Raw genomic sequence first — 20,650 nt, 5'->3', positions numbered from 1 at the left:
TTGGCCTCCATTTTAGGTTGAATAGGCTCAAAGGTCGATTGTACAGAAGCTTCAAGTAAGATTATGCAAAACTACTGACCCGGTTCTCTTGACATGATGTAGGCCATCAGATTGTAGGCCTATCATATTGTTTTTATTGTAGAATATGCAATATTGTTCTTGTGTACAACTTGTTTTGTATCAACAGCTATACAACTACATTATTTAGCAAATATGTGGAAATTATCAAAATATACTTTATATTGCCATGTAATGTCATTGCAATGCAGGCAAAGAAAATCACAACAATGCATTTGACGTGGGATACATTACCAAGATAAGCATACAACTATATATCTCTAAACTCTAAAGCATTCAAAGAGTTGTATGGTAGACAGACAATGTGAGAACAGCAGCAGCATTGTGGCAAATGTGAGTAGGCTACATGGGAAAACATGGACAAACAAGTCAACACAAAACAAAATTGAGAAATGTTGTGTTGTAGACCATTGATTCTATTTTTGTTATTTCTATTTTAGCTTGTCATGATGAGATTTATTTGAATGATATGGGGAGTGGCTGAAACATGGATCAACAAGTCAACACAAAACAGGACGGCAGCCTAAAGGGGCAAAGGTAGGCTACTTAACACATGATATAAATTATGTTTCTTGAAGAAGTTGCATTTCTGTTCTATGCTAAATATCTTTCTAAAAGTGCTTCTATTTCAATTTCAATTTAAATGTTTCAATTTAATATTAATTTATAGAGCGGCAAAACATTACACATGTTTCATGGCGCTTTACAGAGTGTTAAACATTCAAAGAGAGCCCATGAGTAACAGGGGCAAGGAAAAACTCCCTAGAATTGGAGATACATATAAGAAGAAACCTCAGACAGATCCACGACTCAAGGGCCCAACCCCTCTGCCTAGCGTCAGTGACAGTAGAGTAAAGTCAATTGTAGTATCAGAAAGTTCAAATAGTCCAGTGTAGGGAATAAATTGTCCATTAGTAATTTCGGAAAGCAATGGGTCACAAGGATGTGTGGGCCAGGAATCAGGGCAGGGAACCACAGCAGACGATGGTAGGGCAGTCATAGGGTAGGCTACTTAGCACATGATATAAACTAGAATGCATTTCCCGGTGGGAAGTGCGAAGTGTGCTTGCTCAGACGCGCAGCGACAGCGCCCGGCAGGAGACGCGACCGCTCGTCCTCAGGTCAAAGCGCCAAAGTTTGGCCAAGACGCGAAGCTGCTTCGAGTTTGGCGGCGTTGCCCTCGATTGCCGAATTCTTACACTGACGTGAAGGGTTGCCTAGGTTCATCAGTGGTATGTCCCAGAGCACCTCCAATGTAAAAATGTGGATGTCATCCCAAAGACATAAAGAGATACCGTATGAGACAAAATGCATTTTTGCTAATTGCGACACCCCCTAGTGGCCAAATTGCACCAAATTTACTGAGGTTACTTTGGATGGTGTCCAAAATCATCCCACCAAATATGGTCTTGACACCTCAAAGCGTTTCCGAGATTTGACCTCACTTCCTGTTTGGAGGCTTCGCCATCGAATTTCATTGGCTGCCATGGGCGAACTCTTTGATGTATGGAAATGAAATGTACACCTCTAAGGTCTGTAGACCTTGTGTTGAATTATGTATGAGTTGTTCACGAGTAGCCAGCATGAAACACGTAACCACTGAAAGAAGGAAGGAGCCTAAGGAACTAGGCATGTTTCTGGAACACATACGAGTAATGTTAGGAGTATTGCGGGAACATCTGCTGTTTACTCACTGTTGAGTAAGTTGCAATGTGTTATAGCCTCAAATTGATGGTAGAATAAACAGGACGAATCACCTGTTCAAATGGTGTAATAGGATGAAATTTGGTGTTGATATGTCAAAGCAACCAGGCTGTTACTGGTTAACGTTTCTGAATATGAAATCGATTTTGGATTGGTTGCATGTGATAAAAGCTATGCCATTTCCTGTCCAGACAGCATTCATATTCAGAAATACTGTACACCGGCAACAAGGCACACACACACAGACACACACACATACATACACCTCTTTCAAACAGAAGCATCAGTCCGTTACATCTGCCTCTTGTCCACAAACTGCATGTTGCTGAGTTGACCCACAACGGCAACAGCAACGAAGACTTTCACACAAACACACACACACAACACCCCCTCAAACCCAAATATCTGTGTGTTACGTCTGCCTCTTGTCCACAAACTGCATGTTGCACAGTTCACCTACATCTACCCACAATTCTTTGATTTATAATCAAAGCATTAAAAAACTGCAATGTGTCAAATCTTAATATATTTATATATATATATATATGTATGTATACTGTATGGGCAATTCCATGCAAAACTGTCAAGTCCATAACCCCACACAGCGTCAAACTATGATGTGGATGATGATTTCTTTTTTGTTATCAACTGTTTATTGAGTTTCATAAACAGGGGAAGGGGGGAAGGGGGGAAGGGGGGGGGTGGCAAGACGGTTACATGAGAGCTAGATAGTAAACCATACACATGGTAAAAGAGTTTACAGAAAGAAAAAAAACAAAACAAAAAAAACACTCAACAGCAATATGTATCACACATAAAGGCAACTCATTGCACAAGGGGCATGAGATCTTGGACCCTGCATATTAATGCCTCCCATTTTTGCAGGGTGGACACCTGGGCCTTGTTCAACCGGGCAGTATGATATTCTAAATTTACAATGCTATCAAAATAGTTTATCCAAAAACGTTTAAATGGTATACAAGGGTTGATCCATAACTGTAAAATAACTTTCTTAGATGCCGTGAAACCTGCCATCAACATTTTCTTTTGGATTATGGAATAGTCAAGGTCCGAGTCATCATTCAAAAGACAAATGTGTGGTGTCCTGGGGATAGTGATATCAAGTAACTGTGACAGTTCCTCCACTACAAATGTCCATAGCTTGGCAACTGTGGGACATTCCCAAAACATATGTAGAAATGTGCCGGGTAAGACATTACAAATATTACAAATAGAGTTAGGGGCCCGTTTCATTTTAAATCTCCTGTATGGGGTCGCATATGATCTATGTATACTTTTGTAGTGAATCAGTTGGTGGGCTACATTTTTGGAACATTGGGATAAGTTGAACCAAATTATCTCCCAGTCTAGGGGCTGATTAAATGTAGAGAGCTCCCTATCCCACATTTTTTCAATGGGTAGACATTTAGCAGAATTATTTAATAAGGCGTTGTAAATAAAAGAGACTCTGCCTCTCAAGCAGTTGGAAGGCTTAACCCATTCAAACAAAGGGTGGGATCTCGGTGGTCGGTCCCACGGGACCCCATATGCTCTGAGTGCAGAGCGTAACTGAAGAAAGACAAAATATGACGAAGCAGGTAAGTGGAATGAGTTTTGGAGATTCTGATATGAACACAGGCTATTATCATCATATAAATCACTAAACACATTTATGCCTTGAGAGGACCATAATGGATTTTGAAATGGCTTGCCACCTGTCAAAAGTTTAAAGTTGTGCCAGAGGGGTGCCTGTGCACTGGTGAAGAGTTGAATATTCATGCATTTCCCTGCTTGTTTCCAGATATTCAAGGAGTGTGCAATTATACAACCCAGCCTTAAATTCTGGTTGGCCCTACCCAACCCAGCAAAAAGCAGATCCTGTAATCTATGAGGCTTCACCATAGCTTCTTCAATAGATCTCCAAGGTACTTTAGACTCTGGGTCAATCCAAACATGCAAAGCTCTAGGCCTCCAAGTAGTTTAGGACGCTGTAATGTAGTTAGCTTTATTCTTGGGCGTTTACCGCTCCAAAGAAAATGAGAGATCGCCGAATGAATATCCTTGTAATAATTGGGAGGAGGGGCTAAAGGAATCATAAAAAATAAAAAGTTAACTCTGGGTAGTATGTTCATTTTGACTATGTTCGCTCTTCCTTGCAGAGACATTGGTAACCTAATCCATCTTTGGATATCAGACTGGATAGTTTTCATGACCTTGACAAAGTTTTCCTTCACAATTTGCGCAATTGTTGGGTGAATGTGAATGCCTAAATAAATGAAAGAATTCTTGATAGGGATGTATGGGGGTAGATTAACAACCTGTGATGTTTTGTTGAGGAGCATCAAAACAGACTTATCCCAATTTATCTTATAGCCTGAAAGACGTCTAAAATGATCAAACAGCTGTAGGACTTGGGGGACTGAGGATTCAACCCTAGATAAAAACAGGAGGATATCATCAGCAAAAAGTGATATATGATGATCCTTGTCATACAATCTCACAGGTATAATCTGTTTACTCTGCCTAACCATTTGTGCTAAAGGCTCAACACAAAGACAGAAAAGGATAGGGGAAAGGGGACACCCTTGACGGGTACCTCTCTCTAATTTGATAGGGGATGATATTTTTGAACCGGTCATTACACATGCAGTTGGGCAGTTATACAAAGTTTTAAGCATATCAATAAACTTGGGGCCAAAACCAAACTTATCTAGGACAGCCCACATATAGTTCCATTCAAGCCTGTCAAAGGCTTTCATAGCATCTAATGAAAAAAGAGCAATAGGGTCAGGGGAGGAGTCAGCTGAGTTTAGAATGTGTAAGAGCCTACGTATATTGTCTGATGCTGTGCGCCCTCTAATAAAGCCTGTCTGATCAAAGCTAATCAACTTGCTTACGTATTCTTCTAGTCTGTGTACAAGCATCTTGGCAAATATTTTAACATCACAGCAAATCAAGGAGATGGGCCTAAAACTAGCACAATCAAGTGGGTCCTTTCCCTTTTTTAATAGCAATGAGATAAGGGCCACATTTTGATCTCTGTGGAACTGACCAGTCTCCAGGGCATAGTTAATTGAATTTAAGAGGAGAGGACCAACCTTATCCCAAATAAGAAGGAGAAGTTCAGGAGGTAAACCATCCAGTCCTGGTGATTTACCTTTGTTAAGAGACCTAATGGCAATACTCAGTTCGTCCAGAGTAAGCGGTGATTGTAATCGATCTGATTCCTCAGGATAAAGTTTTGGTAAATCAAGATCATCAAAGAAAGACCCACTCTGCATGTGATCCTCAGAAACTTCTGAGGAGTAGAGATCTGAGTAGAAATGTTTGAAGACCTCATTAACAGCTATCGGGTCTGTGAGGGTCAAACCATTTGGGCCTCTGATAGCATATATATTCGCTTTTGATTCATTTTCCTTCAGCCTTAGTGCTAGAAGGTGGCTATGTCTCTCTCCTTCAGCATAGTATCTTTGCCTAGTACGTTGTAGCGTGAATTCTGCCTTTTTGAGACTTAGCATTTTATACTCAGAGCGCAAGGCAGCAAGTGTATTGGCTGTAGTATCAGTTGGATTTTGTCTTTGTTCTAGATCTAGGTTTTTGATGTTAAGCTCCAATTCTTCAAATCTTCTATTCCTAATTTTATTTAAATGGGATGAAAAAGAGATGCAAAAGCCCCTTAGAAAACATTTGGCAGTTTCCCATAGGATCTGTGGGTTATCACATTGGTCCTTATTTACTTCAAGAAATTCATTCAGTTTTTCATGAATCTGAGTTTCAAATCTCTTATCTAATAACAAGGAATCATTAAAGCGCCACCTTGTGGCCTTTTTAGGGATATCCTTTAGATGAATAGAACACAGCACAGGTGCATGATCAGACAGCAGAATAGGCAAGATGTCTGGTTGGGCCAAGTGGACTAGAGATTGGCTTAGAAATATGTAGTCAATTCGAGAAAATGACTTGTGCCTATTGGAAAAAAATGTATAATTTCTGCTACCTTCATTTTGAAACCGCCAAATATCAATGAGATTCAAGTCTGTAACAAAATTCTTAAGAGCTAAGGAAGACTGTGGATCTATGGAAGAAGAAGTTCTATCAATATCAGTCATGGCACAGTTAAAGTCTCCCCCAATAAGCAAATTAGAGTCTGGCATACCTATACATTTATCGCGCATCAAGTGAAGGAAATCCTGATCAAGGTTGTTAGGGGCATAGACTGAGGCTACCACTAATCTGGCTCGGCATATAGTAACGACGGCTAAAGTAAAGCGACCATTCTCATCGCTGAAAGTATGTTGGACAGTCAGTGGAAGATGTCTTGCAGCCAAAATCAATACTCCCTTTGTTTTGTTAGAAGCACAAGAATGGGTTAGAATTTTAAAACGCCTGTTTTGAAATCGATGTACATCGCAGCTCTTTAAATGCGTCTCCTGAATGATAGCTAGTGAAACTTTTTTACGGAAGAGAAATTCCAGACACCTGGTTCTTTTGACAGGGGAATTCAAGCCATTTACATTCCATGTTATTACAGAAAGGTCAGACATATTAACGGGCCAGGAGAGATAAAGGCATAATCCAGTAGAGACGTGCTCATTATCAGAACGAGCGTTGAGCTTAAAAACACATTTTCACTCACTTTACCTATAATGTATATTATACACAAATAGTACCGTTTGCCAAAAGAAAACCAGGGAGGGATGAGGGAAACTATGTACACAGAACAATTGCAAGCCGCGAGGACGCCAAATGCTCCTTCAGGCTTTGCAGAACACAAAATCACGTAGATCCGTGGCATTATCAACAGCAACGCAGATTGGGTCTAGCTCGCCGCAAGACCCCCCAAAACGCTAGCAACATGCTAAAGTTATAACACTCAGTTTTAACAAGCTAGTATCGTAAGAATAATAACGCAACACTCACGTAATGAAAACTGCTAAGGAATAAAGCAAATACTTTAAGATCTGATAAGGTCTGATATTCACCCATAATGTTTGTATTATCGTCGGTGTGTGCATTAGCCTACATGTCCATGAGTGGTGTATCAAGACGAGAAGTTGCGTTCGCTCGGTGATCTTGGGTCTCAGCTGCAGAGGTTGATGGTTGAGTGTTAGCATTCAGTGGCTCGAAGATGTTCTCCACACTGACCGGGATGGCCGATGTGTTGGGATCCACTGACTGCAAGAATTTCTCGGCGTCAATCGGGGTGTTGAAGATGAGTTGAGATCCTCCGTGCTCCACTTTGAGGGTTGCAGGCATGGAGGTATTATAAGAACTGGAGAGAGGGACTAAGTCCCGCCCCCATTCATTTCAATGGCCGATGCTAGGCTAGCTACTTCAGCCAAAAAAGTTTGAAATTGGCCGCAGCCATCTTTGATAAAATGGCGTTCCATGGGTGTCCATTTCCGTCACCAGCTAGAATGAGCCAATTAGGTTCCACGTTACAACGAGACAACATAGGTAAATCGTTGATGAAGATTGGAGAGTGAGAGAAGGTGTTCGTGAACGCGCTCCTATCGTTACAGGCGCAAATGTATTTAATTATTTGAGTTGGGATGGTGGTGGAGAAGTTTGCCCCTTGTCTCGAAATCCTATAATGTGATATTCATATGTCATGATATAATAAACATGGCGAGTCAATATTGAGCAAGAATTCACTTAGCATACACATAAATATGATCCCCACAGTAAATGCTTTGGACTGTAGCCGTTATGTGCGCAATAGGCTGTCTACCCGACGAAAATGACTCTTAATAAGTAGACATGGGATGTAAGAAACGTGTGGATACCAGATATGCTATTTGTGCTGCACCCAGTGTGAATTTGCAGTTTAAACCTACATTTGTAGACAGACGAAATGAAGCCAACGCATATTATAGGCTTACCGGTAGAAGCGCGCATGTGTTATGTTTCGAGCAGCATGCATTTTAAGTCTGCTGTCACTGTCGGAAACTTTTGCCGTTATCTACTGTAGGCTGTGACCCCCAACGCTGCCTTGTTATGAACTAGGCTACAGGTCTGCAGCTGAGCGTTTTAAAATAGTTTTCATAGCCTAGCCTACACGACAGCGAGTAGGTTAATAATTGGGTTTAGTTAGAGAATTTCTTCGCATTTCCTAGAATGTCTTATCATACCTTGCCAACGCATACATAGTCTAATGCAAATAATAGTAACCTATTAGAACGACATTTGCTTTTTTCTTTTATTCACAAAGCCTGGTATAATGATAATCCACAGGCATCAAGTATCGGTAACTTAATCCTAGTCGTCAGTCATTTTATTTATGTCTTCTAGAATGCGTTATCAACATGGACGCGCGAGGACGCTCGTACCGAAATCGAAACTCGTGCATGAGCTGAGACAGCTCGTGCATGAGCTGTCTCGTGCATGCGCTGGTGCCGGATATGGTACAACCATGGAACGCCATTTTTTCAAAGATGTCGGCGGCCAAATGACATGCTAACTGGCTGAAGCTAACCCTCCAAATCCTGACCCCCTGGTTGCAGGGTATAAAAGGAAGGACTTGAGACCGGCGGCCTTGAGCGTTTTGATCACTGGTGTGAATTCTCTCCTCTTAGCGGCAGTAGGAGGGCTGTAATCCGGGAAAAAGTAAAGAGTGGCTTGACCATACTTGACTGGGGGAGCTGTGCGTGACCCCTTCAGAATAGCTTGTCTATCGGAGTATCTCAGCAGACGGAAAATGATAGTGCGGGGTTTTTGGGTAGCTCCAGACTTGCCAAAGTCGCTGTTGTATATGCGATGGCAGCGGTCAATCTCTATGTTGCGTCCAGCCAGGGACGGAATCCATTTGGGAAGGTTGGTCTGCAGGAAACCCACCGGATCAGATCCTTCAACAGATTCAGGAAGATTTATAAGCCTGAGGTTGTTTCGTCTGCTTCTATCCTGCATTTCAGTCAGGCTGTTCTGTAAGTGGACCAGCTTGGAGGCAGTAGCATTGAGGTCATGTTTGTTGGAGCGAACTGCTCCTTGAAGAGACTCCACTGTAGCTTGGGTTCTCTGCGCCTTGCTAGCGTGGTGGCTCACGTCCAACGCTAAGTTCCGAATGGCATGGTTAGCCGATGAGATCTCGTTTTTCAAAGATGTAAGTTGAGGTAGGAGTGTAGATTCCAGAGCTTCCTTTACAGCCTGGGCCACTGAAGCATCAAAACTTCGCTGTTGTTCCTGAAGTGCCCTGCTAACTCCACTTAAAATGGCTGCATCAAGGTCATCTCTAGATATCGACTCTGTTTCTTTGGGTTTTTTCTTCGCTGGAGACAATTCCAGTTCTCTCTTCTGGCCACTTTTTGTTGTCGTTGAAGTCATAGTTAAGTTGGTAAAGATAAACTGAGTTTTAGTTGATTTTAAACGGTTTTGGGGTAAATCTCTGGGCGAGCTGAAGATTTTACACCTGCATCGCAGTCAAGATGTCACGTGACTCCTGGATGATGATTTCTTAAAAGTTTACCATTTCGCTCTTCTTGTTTGTACAACATATTCAATGACATTGTTAACTTAATCATTTGCATTATATAAATGTAACCTATTTTTCCACCCGTATGTCTCAACATATACTGGAGTCACATTCATAAACATAAACAGGATCCTAGGTTCTCAATTTGCTGGACTCGCTGTCTACCATAAAGTTAAAGAATAGTAATAACAGAAGAAAAGGTAAGAAGATGTTGATAGCGTGATTAACTGTGGTGCCTCCACTGAAGAATGTATTTACCACTGCCCTGGTGGAAATATGTAAATCCTCAGAAATGTCAAGTGACTACAGTTACTTCTACCTGCTTTGATATAGCTTATCCTAAATGAAATACTATGCATAATGCAACAATCACAAAACATTTATTGTATCCTTTGTTTTTAACTCTTAGAATTCAGTTCAGTATGACATAATAAAATGAAAGTACAAAAATAGTTTTTAAACCCCTTTTTAAAAGTTCAACCTATCACTTTCAATGAAATCTCAATTAAGGATTACGTAGTTCTAAATAGTAACTGTGTGGTAATAATTCACCTATACCACCCATAGCCTAAATTAATTAAATGTTTACCATGAACAATAGTTAAATGAAACACACAGTAATACTTTCTATAACACTTTGTAATGGATGTAATTAATTGGACCTAGAATTGTTAACTGCTATAAGTGGGCCAAACTTCACAGTTTAAGTCTCCACACATAAGCTTGAGTCGAAAAACGTAGCTCCCACTTTCCTTAGCTGTAGTGGAATTCTGGGATTTCTCCCTAAAGCGGAAACTATTATTTTTACCTAATTATAATTACTATTATTATTGGGGAGGTTATAGGTTTGCACTGATTCGGGTAGGTAGTGGCAATATACTGGATGGTATATCGGTTAGAATATAGGACGGAGAAGAGATGGGGTTTAACTTTGTATTGTTCCAGCAGAGACATTCAGGATTTCCATACAGAGAAATATGGGTATGGCCATTTATATACTTTAATATAAACTTTTTGTTCGTGACTACAGTTATTATGTGGTCAATTACGCCATCTAGCGGCGTAAAATGGTACGGTGTAATAGCGTTAAAAACTTCCTCTATTTGGAAATGCAACATCCTTACAACAGTATAACGCTAAACGGTAGATTCCTAAGCGAAACACATGAAGTATTATAATTTCAAAGAACACTTACACTATATTACTTCATGGAAATGATGTCAAGAGCAAGTTTAACTATATTAGCAAACCTCTTGCATACCAGTGTGAATTAAATACAAACTTACTTTTCATCAATGACTCGCAACTCTGAATGTCAAAGACTGGATTACTCAGGATAACTGCAGGAATTGTCAAAAGGTAAATTAATTATCTCTGTTTAAGTGCACAACGAACTTGCACGTCTCTGCAGGTACTAACAAAAATAAGAAACTTAACAGGAAGGCACGCGAGTTTACCACATGAAATATTGCAACAAATGCTAAATCACAGCGAACACACAAATGTCCCGGCCTTTTCTACATAGTCACTCAAACTATAATGAATTCTACATGCTAATACAGATGTAAACTTGTACACATTCAAAGGATACACAACGAATACAAAAGCAGTAGCCTATACCTACATATAAAAATGCAAAGCGAAAGTAAACAATAGGCCTAATCTCCATTACATCTTCTAAAGACGTTAAACAACATGTTTCAGGCACGTTACAACATGCTGAACAGTAAATATTGTAGGCTACTGGCCTCACTAATTCTGAGCTAGCTCAGCTATCCAGCAAGTTTACAATCACTTGGCAAGGACGAACAAAGAATGCAATCTTTCTCCTTTCCTTCATTTATGCTGTAAAACTGTCAATACAAAAATAAACTATTTTCATGTCTTGTCTAGCCACGCATATAGTGAATTACCGCCATATCAAAAAACAAAGAAATCTTTCTCACATATCTTATTTTCTGTACTTATGTCTAAACACATATTTCACTAGAACAATGTATACTTACAGGCATTGCCTTCGTATGGGTAAGAAATAACTATAGCAGGTGAAAAACATAAATTGTCCGGAGACAGCAACCAGTGTGAATCATCTCAGTGACTTCTCTCGTTTTAACGCTAAGCAGGAAGTATTTACTAGCCTACTTTCACTCCAAAGTAGATTCTGATAAGGCCAGTAGATGGCGCTCTAACATAACAAATGACTGGTAAATACTGAGTGCAATAACATAAACGAAATCTTGGTCGGCTCAGACCGTGACAATATTATTGACTAAACAATAAACATGTAGGAATGAGGTGTCAAACTCACTTTATGGTCAATTATCATCACACGCACGCCAAAGATAGCACAATGTCTCTCTCGCTCAGAAAGTGCACGAACATAATGACTGGTGCATACGTGCAGGAGCGGTCTTTCTAACAGAGTGATTTACCCAGAATGCTCCGGTCAATTATGGTAAATAACAAGAAATAAAATCGAATTCCTCTCAAAACATCACAAATATATAAAACAATGTCCTGTAATCATTACAATCTCCTAAATAGTAATTCATTACGAAGAGAAACCATTACAAATTGTCAAAAATGAAACACCGTCACAGTGAGAACTCGTGGGATTGCAACTATAAATTGCACCTGGACATCAATGAGGATTAACAACAAATAAGTCCGTACTTGCCTCTCGGGGCCATGGCGTCGTTAAGATCTACTCAGTCTCGGGGTGAGACAACGTTGCGGACAATCCAAGTCACTCTTGTGCATTGCACCGTTGCGGAATATCTCAGCTAATTAATTCAGACAATGACATTGGTACGATGTTGCGGTATGTAAGCAAGCTGGGCTTCACTGTGTCATAACAACTACTAGATGATGGGACTCGTGCCAGTTCCTTTTTGCAAGAATTGGCATACTTTGATTTTTTTAAAAAAAATATCAACATTGTATCTTAAATCACTCTGGAATGTCCTTTTGGCATTACTTAAGCAATTTAAGATGAGCTATTCTGCTTAATAGTTTACATTCGCCAACACACACGTTTTTGCTAATTATAGAAACATCGACAGACCAAATAACACCAAATTTATTGAGGGTGCTTTGGATGGGGTCTCAAGTCATCCCACCAAATATGGCTTTCATACGTCACAGTATTTCCAAGATAGGCACACTTCCTGTTTGGCGGCTTCGCTCGCTGAATTTAATTGGTTATCACAGGCGAACGCTTGGACGTATGAAGGCGAAATCAAAGCGGTTGATTCGCCTTGGTCTGTAGATCACGCGTGCCAAGTTTCATGACGATCGGAGGAACTATGCGGCCAGAGTCGCTTTACTTTGACTTTGGACAAAATTCAAAATGGTGGAAAATCCATCATGGCGGAAAATTACATCACATGGTGCGTTGGAATCAGCTGAGTCAGAGGATTCCAATGGTATAAGTTTTATCAAAATCGGCCATACGGATCAAACGTTACAGGCATTAACGTGTTTTCCAACTTTGACCAGTTGGTGGCGCTAGGGCGTGAGAGTGGCGAGCATGAAACCTGGTGGTGTCAATCAGGGTAGTCTCCTCTATCAGCGTACCAAATTTCATGACTTTATGTCTTACGGTTTGGGCTACAGGTGGAAAAATGTGTGGGCATCAGCGCTCAAAAGTCGCTTTTCCATTCATTCCTATGGGAAAAAATCGACCGGAAAAACTGGAATAACGGGAAAACGACAAGGCGTATCAAAAAGCTGTATACAAGCCACCATCGTCGCATCAGGACGCACGCGTGAGAGGTGGAACGGTGTCTCAAGCTCTAAATCCCTAGGACAAGATAGGGAGACAAAAGTTTGACTTAAGATAAATAAGTAGTATATGAAACGCACAGAGAACAATAGTGTGCTTTTGCAAGCACACTAATTATGTTTCTTGAAGAAGTTGCATCTCTGTTCTTGGCTAAACATCTTTCTAAAAGTTTAAAAGTGTTGCTATCCTTGCATGTGAGATGTGCTCCTTAATACAGACACTTTAATCTTTTGCCATATTGTTTCCATAAATACTCTGCTAAATGGCTGTAACCATGACCACAATCATAAACTGATCGATCACACAAATGTGCAATGTGATAATGCTCATGACTGATGACTGATATACAGTATCTGTTGCACAAATGATTGTGGATATGGTTATTGCCATTTAGCAAAGTATACTTTATGGAAACTATATGGCAAAATATTAAGGATATTCCTACTACATGTCTATAGGAAATAATTATTGTTTTTTACACCACAGCTCACTCCATCATGAGAGGCCTCCATCACCTGTGCCCACTTGTGTGTCCATGAAGAGTGACAAGTCAGAGGATCGTGTGATAAACTTCAAACATGATGTCACAGATGGATCAAGGTAAGTCCTTAAATCACTCCTAGAATGAGCACTTTGTGACAGAATGGGTGATAGTGTTCACAGCTAACAGTATAATGAAAACAAATACAGGTAGTTGTCAATTTAATATTTGTGCTATTTACTGGTTAAATTGATACAGTTTTTTCCCTCAGAAACAAAACGCCATTTTGAATTGAGTGTTCATAGAGTTCTGCTGTGTTATTGAGCTGAATATCCTACAAAGCACTTGAATACTGGAGGGCTAAACATTCACACCCAAAAAAGAAATACTGGTAGTCTACTTACAAAAGTAGCCAAACCAATCATTGATGATTAGTTGATTAGTTATTGGATGGAAGCATTGCCAGTTGCTGATGAATCAGATAAAGATATTGCTCACTACATTAGCATGGTGCTAGCTGTGCTATCCATCTGTCTGTGTGTATCCATTTATGTCTAGGCATTTGTACTATAAAGAGCATCCCAGCTGTATATGGGACACAACTTATTTTTGTCACAGATTTTATTTTTACACCACAGTGGATTCCATCATGAGAGGTCTCCTTCACCTGTGCCCACTTGTGTGTCCATGAAGAGTGACGAGTCAGAGGATCGCTTCATACACTTCCAACATGATGATGTCACAGCTGGATCAAGGCAAGTCCTTAAAACAGAGCAGGTGATATGGAATCAGATGCTTTATTTCCCCCTGGGAAAGACTCAGTTACTGGATAGGAACTCCATCATGCATCACTCCTTGTGCTTCTATTTAGATCAGGGGTCAGGAACATTTTAGGCCATACACACACATATACACACATACAGATGGTACAGGTTGAGAATGCTCCTTTCTTTGCCGCATATCGGGAATCCCGAAGGTGCAGCATTTGTAATTAAAACTGCAACCGCAAGGGGGCAACATAAGACCGCCGTAATAACATGCAGGTTCGGCTCATGACGGAAAAACATGATAAAACCCGAAGACACCGCGCTGGTGACAAGCAGAGAAAAGAGACATGACGCTCGGCATCTCAGATCACAGTTGCAGAGTTTTCGAATGTTTTACAACCCAGCTGGTATCCGCCGTTCATTCCGACATACCCACTCCGTAGTGGAGGCATGTCTCTTTATGGAAAAGGTCCCACTCCGTAGTGGAGGCATGTCTCTTTATGGAAAAGGTCCCACCACTCCGACATTTTCTGTTTTCATGGTCACAGTGGCGGTATTTAACTTTTTTTTCAAACAACGTGTGCCATTCCAACATGAGGTCATTAATAGACTATTAATGTCATAACTATTAGGCTATCATTAGGCTTACTAGGCATGGCTGTAGGCAGCTATGAGGCCACTGAGATCTGGACCTCATCAGTTTTGAGAGCCGGAAATACATGTGTTTGCTAAATATCGGTATATTGTTTACATCTTGCGTGCGTGACTCAGGGAAGTGAACGTTTCTGTATAGACATTGCAAGTTTTCATGGTGATCATCGGCGCAGCTGTAGCTGATTGTGAAAGCCGATTGAAAATACATATGTTTAGAGTGAATGTTTCAACTATGTTTGCCATGGTTAGTGGACAAAAAACACTAAAATAAAACAACAGCCCAAATAACTGTAGTGCGTAATGGACACTGCTCTATCCTAAATAATTTTCGAGGTTCGCCATTTGGTAATATGACCTTACTGACTATAATTTAGATTGAGCACAACTAAAGTTGCACGAAGGCGAAATACAGTCCTAAGCCTATTATATATAGCCTGGCCAATTAATAGCCTATTGTAGATGTGCAAAACCAGCATTTGCGTGCATGCGTGCTTGGCGGTGATGTGTAGCCTACAAAAATGAGCATAACATCTGATTATTAAAGTATGGCTATAGGCTATAGGCTACTGGTAAGAGAAGAACTGGTTTAAAATTCAAGTAACGTGCGCTATTTAACCCCTCGAGACCGACTGTATTGCAGTCTGCCGACACAGCCAGGGACGCTCCCAACCCATTCATTCGTTTTGGGCACGAATTAATGGGTTTGCCCTTAGTTTAAATGGAGGCGCGGGGAGAGCCTTATATTATGTGCACAGTGGCAGTATACTCTTGATTGTAAACAAACTTGTTTTTCGTTTCTGGGAGATCTCGTTATCGCTTAGGACCGTCGGATTGTTATGCTTATTGTTTGGACTTATGGACACTGATCTTTGGGGGGTGGTTGTTAGTGCTTTACGAAGCTTTGTGTTAATATCAAGTGTCAGGCCTTCAGCTCACTGCGCAATGCAGTTGCGCGCTAGGTGGCCACAAACTCATTAACTGTTTATGACACAATACAGTGTGATATTTTTGTTTTTCGTTTCTCAGATTTAATGCATGTTTGACATGTAAACAGGCCTTCTGCCCGTTAACTTAAGGCCTTCTTTTGTATGGGTTGCTCACATCTGCCCGCAACATTATGTGCGTAGTGGCAGTATAGGCCTACTCTTGATTATAAGAAGAGGATTACAAATTGTTACAGGACAACCTAAACTGACTTCCCCAATGCTTCCCTGCAGCACATTTCATTTTAAAAGCATATAATATAGGATGAACAAAGTCTATGGACTTGCTACAGTATATTAAATCCAGTAGCCTAATAATTAGGCTATGTGCCACGTCCGATTTCGCAAGTGATGTAGGCTACATTTAAAAATCGACAGCCGTCTGTTAGACTAAGGCCATAACGTATTTATCGTAACCTAGGCTACTGTAATCACCCACAATAGGCTATCTACTTTAACCAGTTCACTTAGACATTACCTACAGTATATGCGGCATTGAGGACGACTGCCTCCCTCCCCCCCTCTCTCTCGACAGACACTTGAGCCTGACAATAATTATCTAAATGTGACCATTCAAAGCGAAATCAGTCATTTTGCGCACAACGTTATTTTGAGAAGATCAACAATAACAAACTTCCGGGTTAAAATGTTGAATTTCACGTTTTCGCATAATTCCACTGTATACAGTCTACAGTTTCATATCGTGAACGCATTTCACGGAAAAACATACGTTTTGACTGTTAAACCTGGCGAAGATTCAACACATTTGCTGTCATTCCCGTTGTGCACGCGCCGCTTAAAAAGGTGATTTCTCCTCTTCTGGCATATCGTGAGAGGAGAACCATGTCAACTTTGGATGCGGTTATCTTAGCGCTAGTTTGTGTAATACCCTCGATATACATATCGTTGGAAAGCTTAGTTCATGGCCGTTCACGTGAGCACAATAACTTAATTTAATAAATTTTACCGAAACGACTGGTTCCGCTTTACAGGGTCACAAATGTGAAAATGTGTGTGTGAATGCTGAACCACGAATTCACATAGAAGCTAACTCAACATTTAGAAAAAAATATAGCTCTTTTCAGCAGACATCGCAAACAAAAAAAAAATTCGCAAAACTGAGACTATCTTTAATTTTTTTGGAGCAATTTATGCCTTTTATTGATGGGATCCGGAAAGGATCATGGAGTGGGGATTGAACCCGGGTCACCAGCGTGCGGTGCAGGTGCCCGAACCAATAGCGCCACAGCTGGGGTCTTTTGATTAGATTGCGCCTATGCCCTCTACGAAATACAGTAGCCTACAAAGCTTAAATCTTTTAATCGTAGTTCCGTAGGCTAGGCTATTCGAAATTGTGCAGTGGAGGACAGTGAAACTAAATATCTTAACAGTTGCCAACAAATATAAGGGATTCAGTCAGTCGAGTTTATTTGATATTCACGGCATGCACTTGAAACGCCGATCAAAAGTTCTGACAAGTTAAACTGACGTAAGTCATTAATTAATTGACGCACAGTAGCCTATGGTAGCCTATGCCTATCTCTGAATCAACATGAACATGCATACCTAGATCTATATAAATTGCTAGAAATGTATTTTGCGGAGCTAGGCCTACTAGTCGATGGTTGCAAATGAATCACCCTCACTGCCCTATCGCATATCTGACCATCCATTGTTACAATGTTACAAAATGCGCAATCTTCTCAGTGCATGTACGGTTATAAGTAAAGTGTCAAGCGTAGGCATGTATTAAAGACATTTCTGTTAAATACATTTTATTTTCAGTTGTCAAAAGTGGTGGGGACGAAATCTGTGTTACATGTAACAAAAAGTGCTGGGTACATGTACCCAGCGTCCCCGGTTAAAATGAACTCATGCCTCCGTTTTAAAATAGCCTGTAAAAAACATTTCTAAGTAGGCCTAGCATATCAATGTAGCCTAATGTCCATTGTCGCCTTGATAACTAGGCTATAGTCTATTCACGGAAATGCGGTCTTGTAACCGCAATTAATTAATGAATTAATCTAAGGTTGCCTATCAAGTCTTTCAGGTTGAATTGAAGGCTATTTCCTTCTGATAGGCCTATAGGCGATTTTCTAAAACCATTTTCATTCATTTCAACAATGGTTTATTGAAACGTCGTTTGATTAATTTCGCCAGTCATCACCTTCCTTTTAATGATTAAATGAGATTAAAGGAGTCGACTATTGACGGATATGCGGTCTTCATCATTAAATGCAGTTGAAATGCGGGTTGAAACTGTCTGCCACCTGGTGGTTGTTTGGGTACATTGCCTTAGCCTCGAAAAAAATCGGCTTGACAGCCTACGGGATCTCTTCGGGATTGTCGCGGCAAAAGGTGCATTCTCAACCCGTACCCACTGTAAATACCAAATATATGTTTTCCCTTTCCCATAAGAGCCATACAATAATTTATTAGCAAGTAAGCCAAAAAAGTAAGGTGTGGGAGAGATTTGGGCAGGTCGTCCTATCTGATGACATGGTCAGGTCACAGACTGTGTTATCTGTTTTGACTGTGAAGCGTTGTACAAATATGATGTTATGCATCTTATAATGCTAATTCCAACTTCCCTTCATGAGACAGATTTCTGGTTCAGTTCATTAAAATCTGAAATTTAGACATCGTACAGATATAAGTGTTCTAAACTGATTGTTAGTGCAACAATTCACTTGTTGAAGCCTACAGTGCAAATTCAGGCTTGAGCTCGGCCATGTACAATGTCAAGAAAGGCTGTTCTCTATATTGTCTTTGAATGGATTTGATCATTTCAGGCATAAATAGCCCTGTAGCCTACAGTGCAATGCAATTCTTATTGTTTTAAGTTGATGTGAAAACGTTGTCTCTACCTCAATAGCATGTACTACAATGGATATACAGTACAGGGCCGTTGACTTGGTTCATGTCGGGGCGGATCGTTAATTAGTGTATATTTTTGAGGGCCGTTGACTTGGTTAATGTCGGGGCGGATCGTTAATTAGTGTATATTTTTGAGGGCCGTTGACTTGGTTCATGTCGGGGCGGATCGTTAATTAGTGTATATTTTTGAGGGCCGTTGACTTGGTTCATGTCGGGGCGGATCGTTAATTAGTGTATATTTTTGAGGGTCAGCGAGTGCGGATTGACTCTCCTGAGGGGTCGGGTGGGTGAATGTCTTGCCAAAGAGACTCCAATGACATAAGAACCATGCAGATCTCCTCTACCCACAAGCACATGCATGCACAACTAATGAAATCTATTTGTGGTTTGCTTTGCCTTAAATACTCAGTGGCCAAATGGAAGAATGCAAACCAGATGCTGTCAGTGGCCAGTTCACCCAGCGGGACCTCCAGCACATATTCCAGGTTTGGATGCAGCTGTATCATGCTGCACTGATATACACATTTTTGATGTTACAATACAGAACAATAATGATATGGTCTTATCGAACACTTGGATATTGTAATACAAAGTATGACCAGATATTTGTACACCAGGTGCTTGAGGAGAAGATCATCACCTTTGTAAAGAATGAGCTGAAGAGATTCAAGAAGATTCTAGATTACCAAGAACACTTTGAGGGTAAAGAGCAGGATGAGAGTGATGCCAGAGAAGGGGCTCTTAAGATGGCACTGCACTTCCTGAGGAACATGAAGCAGAATAACATTGCTGACAAACTGCAAGAAAGTAAGAAATGCTACTTTACTTGCATTACCCAGTGTTGTGTCTTACATTTACGGTGCAATAGATGAACTGTATGTATCTGGTGTTGGTGGCTCGATGGACATGACTGTATTGTTTTATGTTTTATTTTCTTGTGAATTAGATGAGCATGATGTGGTTTGTCAGACTGAGCTGAAGAGAAATCTCAAGAAAAAGTACCAGAGTGTGTTTGAAGGAATACAAAAGCAAGGCAGCTCTGCTCTGCTGGAGAAGATCTACACAGAGGTCTACATCACAGAGGGAGGAAGTGGGAAAGTAAATGAGGAGCATGAAGTCAGGCAGATTGAGTCCAAATCCAAGAGACCAGCTGGACAGGAGACACCAATCAAATGCACAGACATCTTTAAGCCCTTACCTGGCCAAGACAAACCAATCAGAAGTGTCATCACAAAGGGAGTAGCTGGCATTGGCAAAACTGTCTCAGTTCAGAAGTACATCCTGGATTGGGCTGAGAGGAAAGAAAACCAATATATCTGTTGTGTACTCATAACTAACTAGGATAATATATTTGCACACTGTTATTAAAAGTAAGGGGGCTACTATTATGAAGTAGTGAAGCTGGCAGTGTTGGGGGATTATGGGTAGCTGCGTGAGGTTAATGGAACGTGCATGCATTGTAATGTGACGGACAAGTTGAGTAAAAGTGTTACACGGATTCTGTGTGTTTCGGCTCTTCCTTAAACATAATATTGGCGACGAGAATGGCCGAATTTGGATTACCCCCACCTGCACAGTTTCTGGCCGTCCCCGGAGATCCTCCAGTTCCATGGGCAAACTGGCTGGAGAGTTTTACAGTTTACCTGGACGCTTTAGGATTTGACGATATCACCGACAAGAGGAAAATGGCTCTCCTCCGCCATTGTCTCGGAGTGGAGGGGCAACGCATTTTTCGCAATCTCGGGACGCCTGCCACTTATGAGGCTGCAGTTGGCCTCTTGACGACCCATTTCACTGGTCGTCAAAGGATTTTACTCCGACGGTACAAGCTTCGGAAACGCCTGCAACAACCCG

General features: G+C 40.8%; 1 protein-coding gene across 2 annotated transcripts in view; it reads left to right on the top strand.

Annotated features, from left to right (window-relative positions):
* Positions 1 to 20,150, top strand: part of LOC134060113 (uncharacterized) — a 20,621-nt gene extending 471 nt beyond the window's left edge. Inside the window, exons 2-8 of one of the 2 annotated variants that reach the window (XM_062516718.1) lie at positions 270 to 411; positions 519 to 615; positions 13,521 to 13,634; positions 14,154 to 14,270; positions 19,206 to 19,281; positions 19,414 to 19,603; positions 19,743 to 20,150. In XM_062516718.1, coding sequence (XP_062372702.1) covers positions 566 to 615; positions 13,521 to 13,634; positions 14,154 to 14,270; positions 19,206 to 19,281; positions 19,414 to 19,603; positions 19,743 to 20,137 — 942 coding nt within the window. In that variant the 5' untranslated portion in view covers positions 270 to 411; positions 519 to 565 and the 3' untranslated portion in view covers positions 20,138 to 20,150. The remainder of the gene's footprint in view (positions 1 to 269; positions 412 to 518; positions 616 to 13,520; positions 13,635 to 14,153; positions 14,271 to 19,205; positions 19,282 to 19,413; positions 19,604 to 19,742) is intronic. The other variant, XM_062516717.1, reaches the window with a different exon arrangement.
* The last annotated feature ends 500 nt before the right edge of the window (positions 20,151 to 20,650 follow it).

Source organism: Sardina pilchardus, chromosome 16 (genome assembly GCF_963854185.1).
Source record: "Sardina pilchardus chromosome 16, fSarPil1.1, whole genome shotgun sequence".
In the NCBI taxonomy this organism is placed as follows: domain Eukaryota; kingdom Metazoa; phylum Chordata; class Actinopteri; order Clupeiformes; family Clupeidae; genus Sardina; species Sardina pilchardus.
The sequence above is the reverse complement of the archived record's forward strand: the minus strand, read 5'-3'. Positions and strand labels throughout refer to the sequence as shown.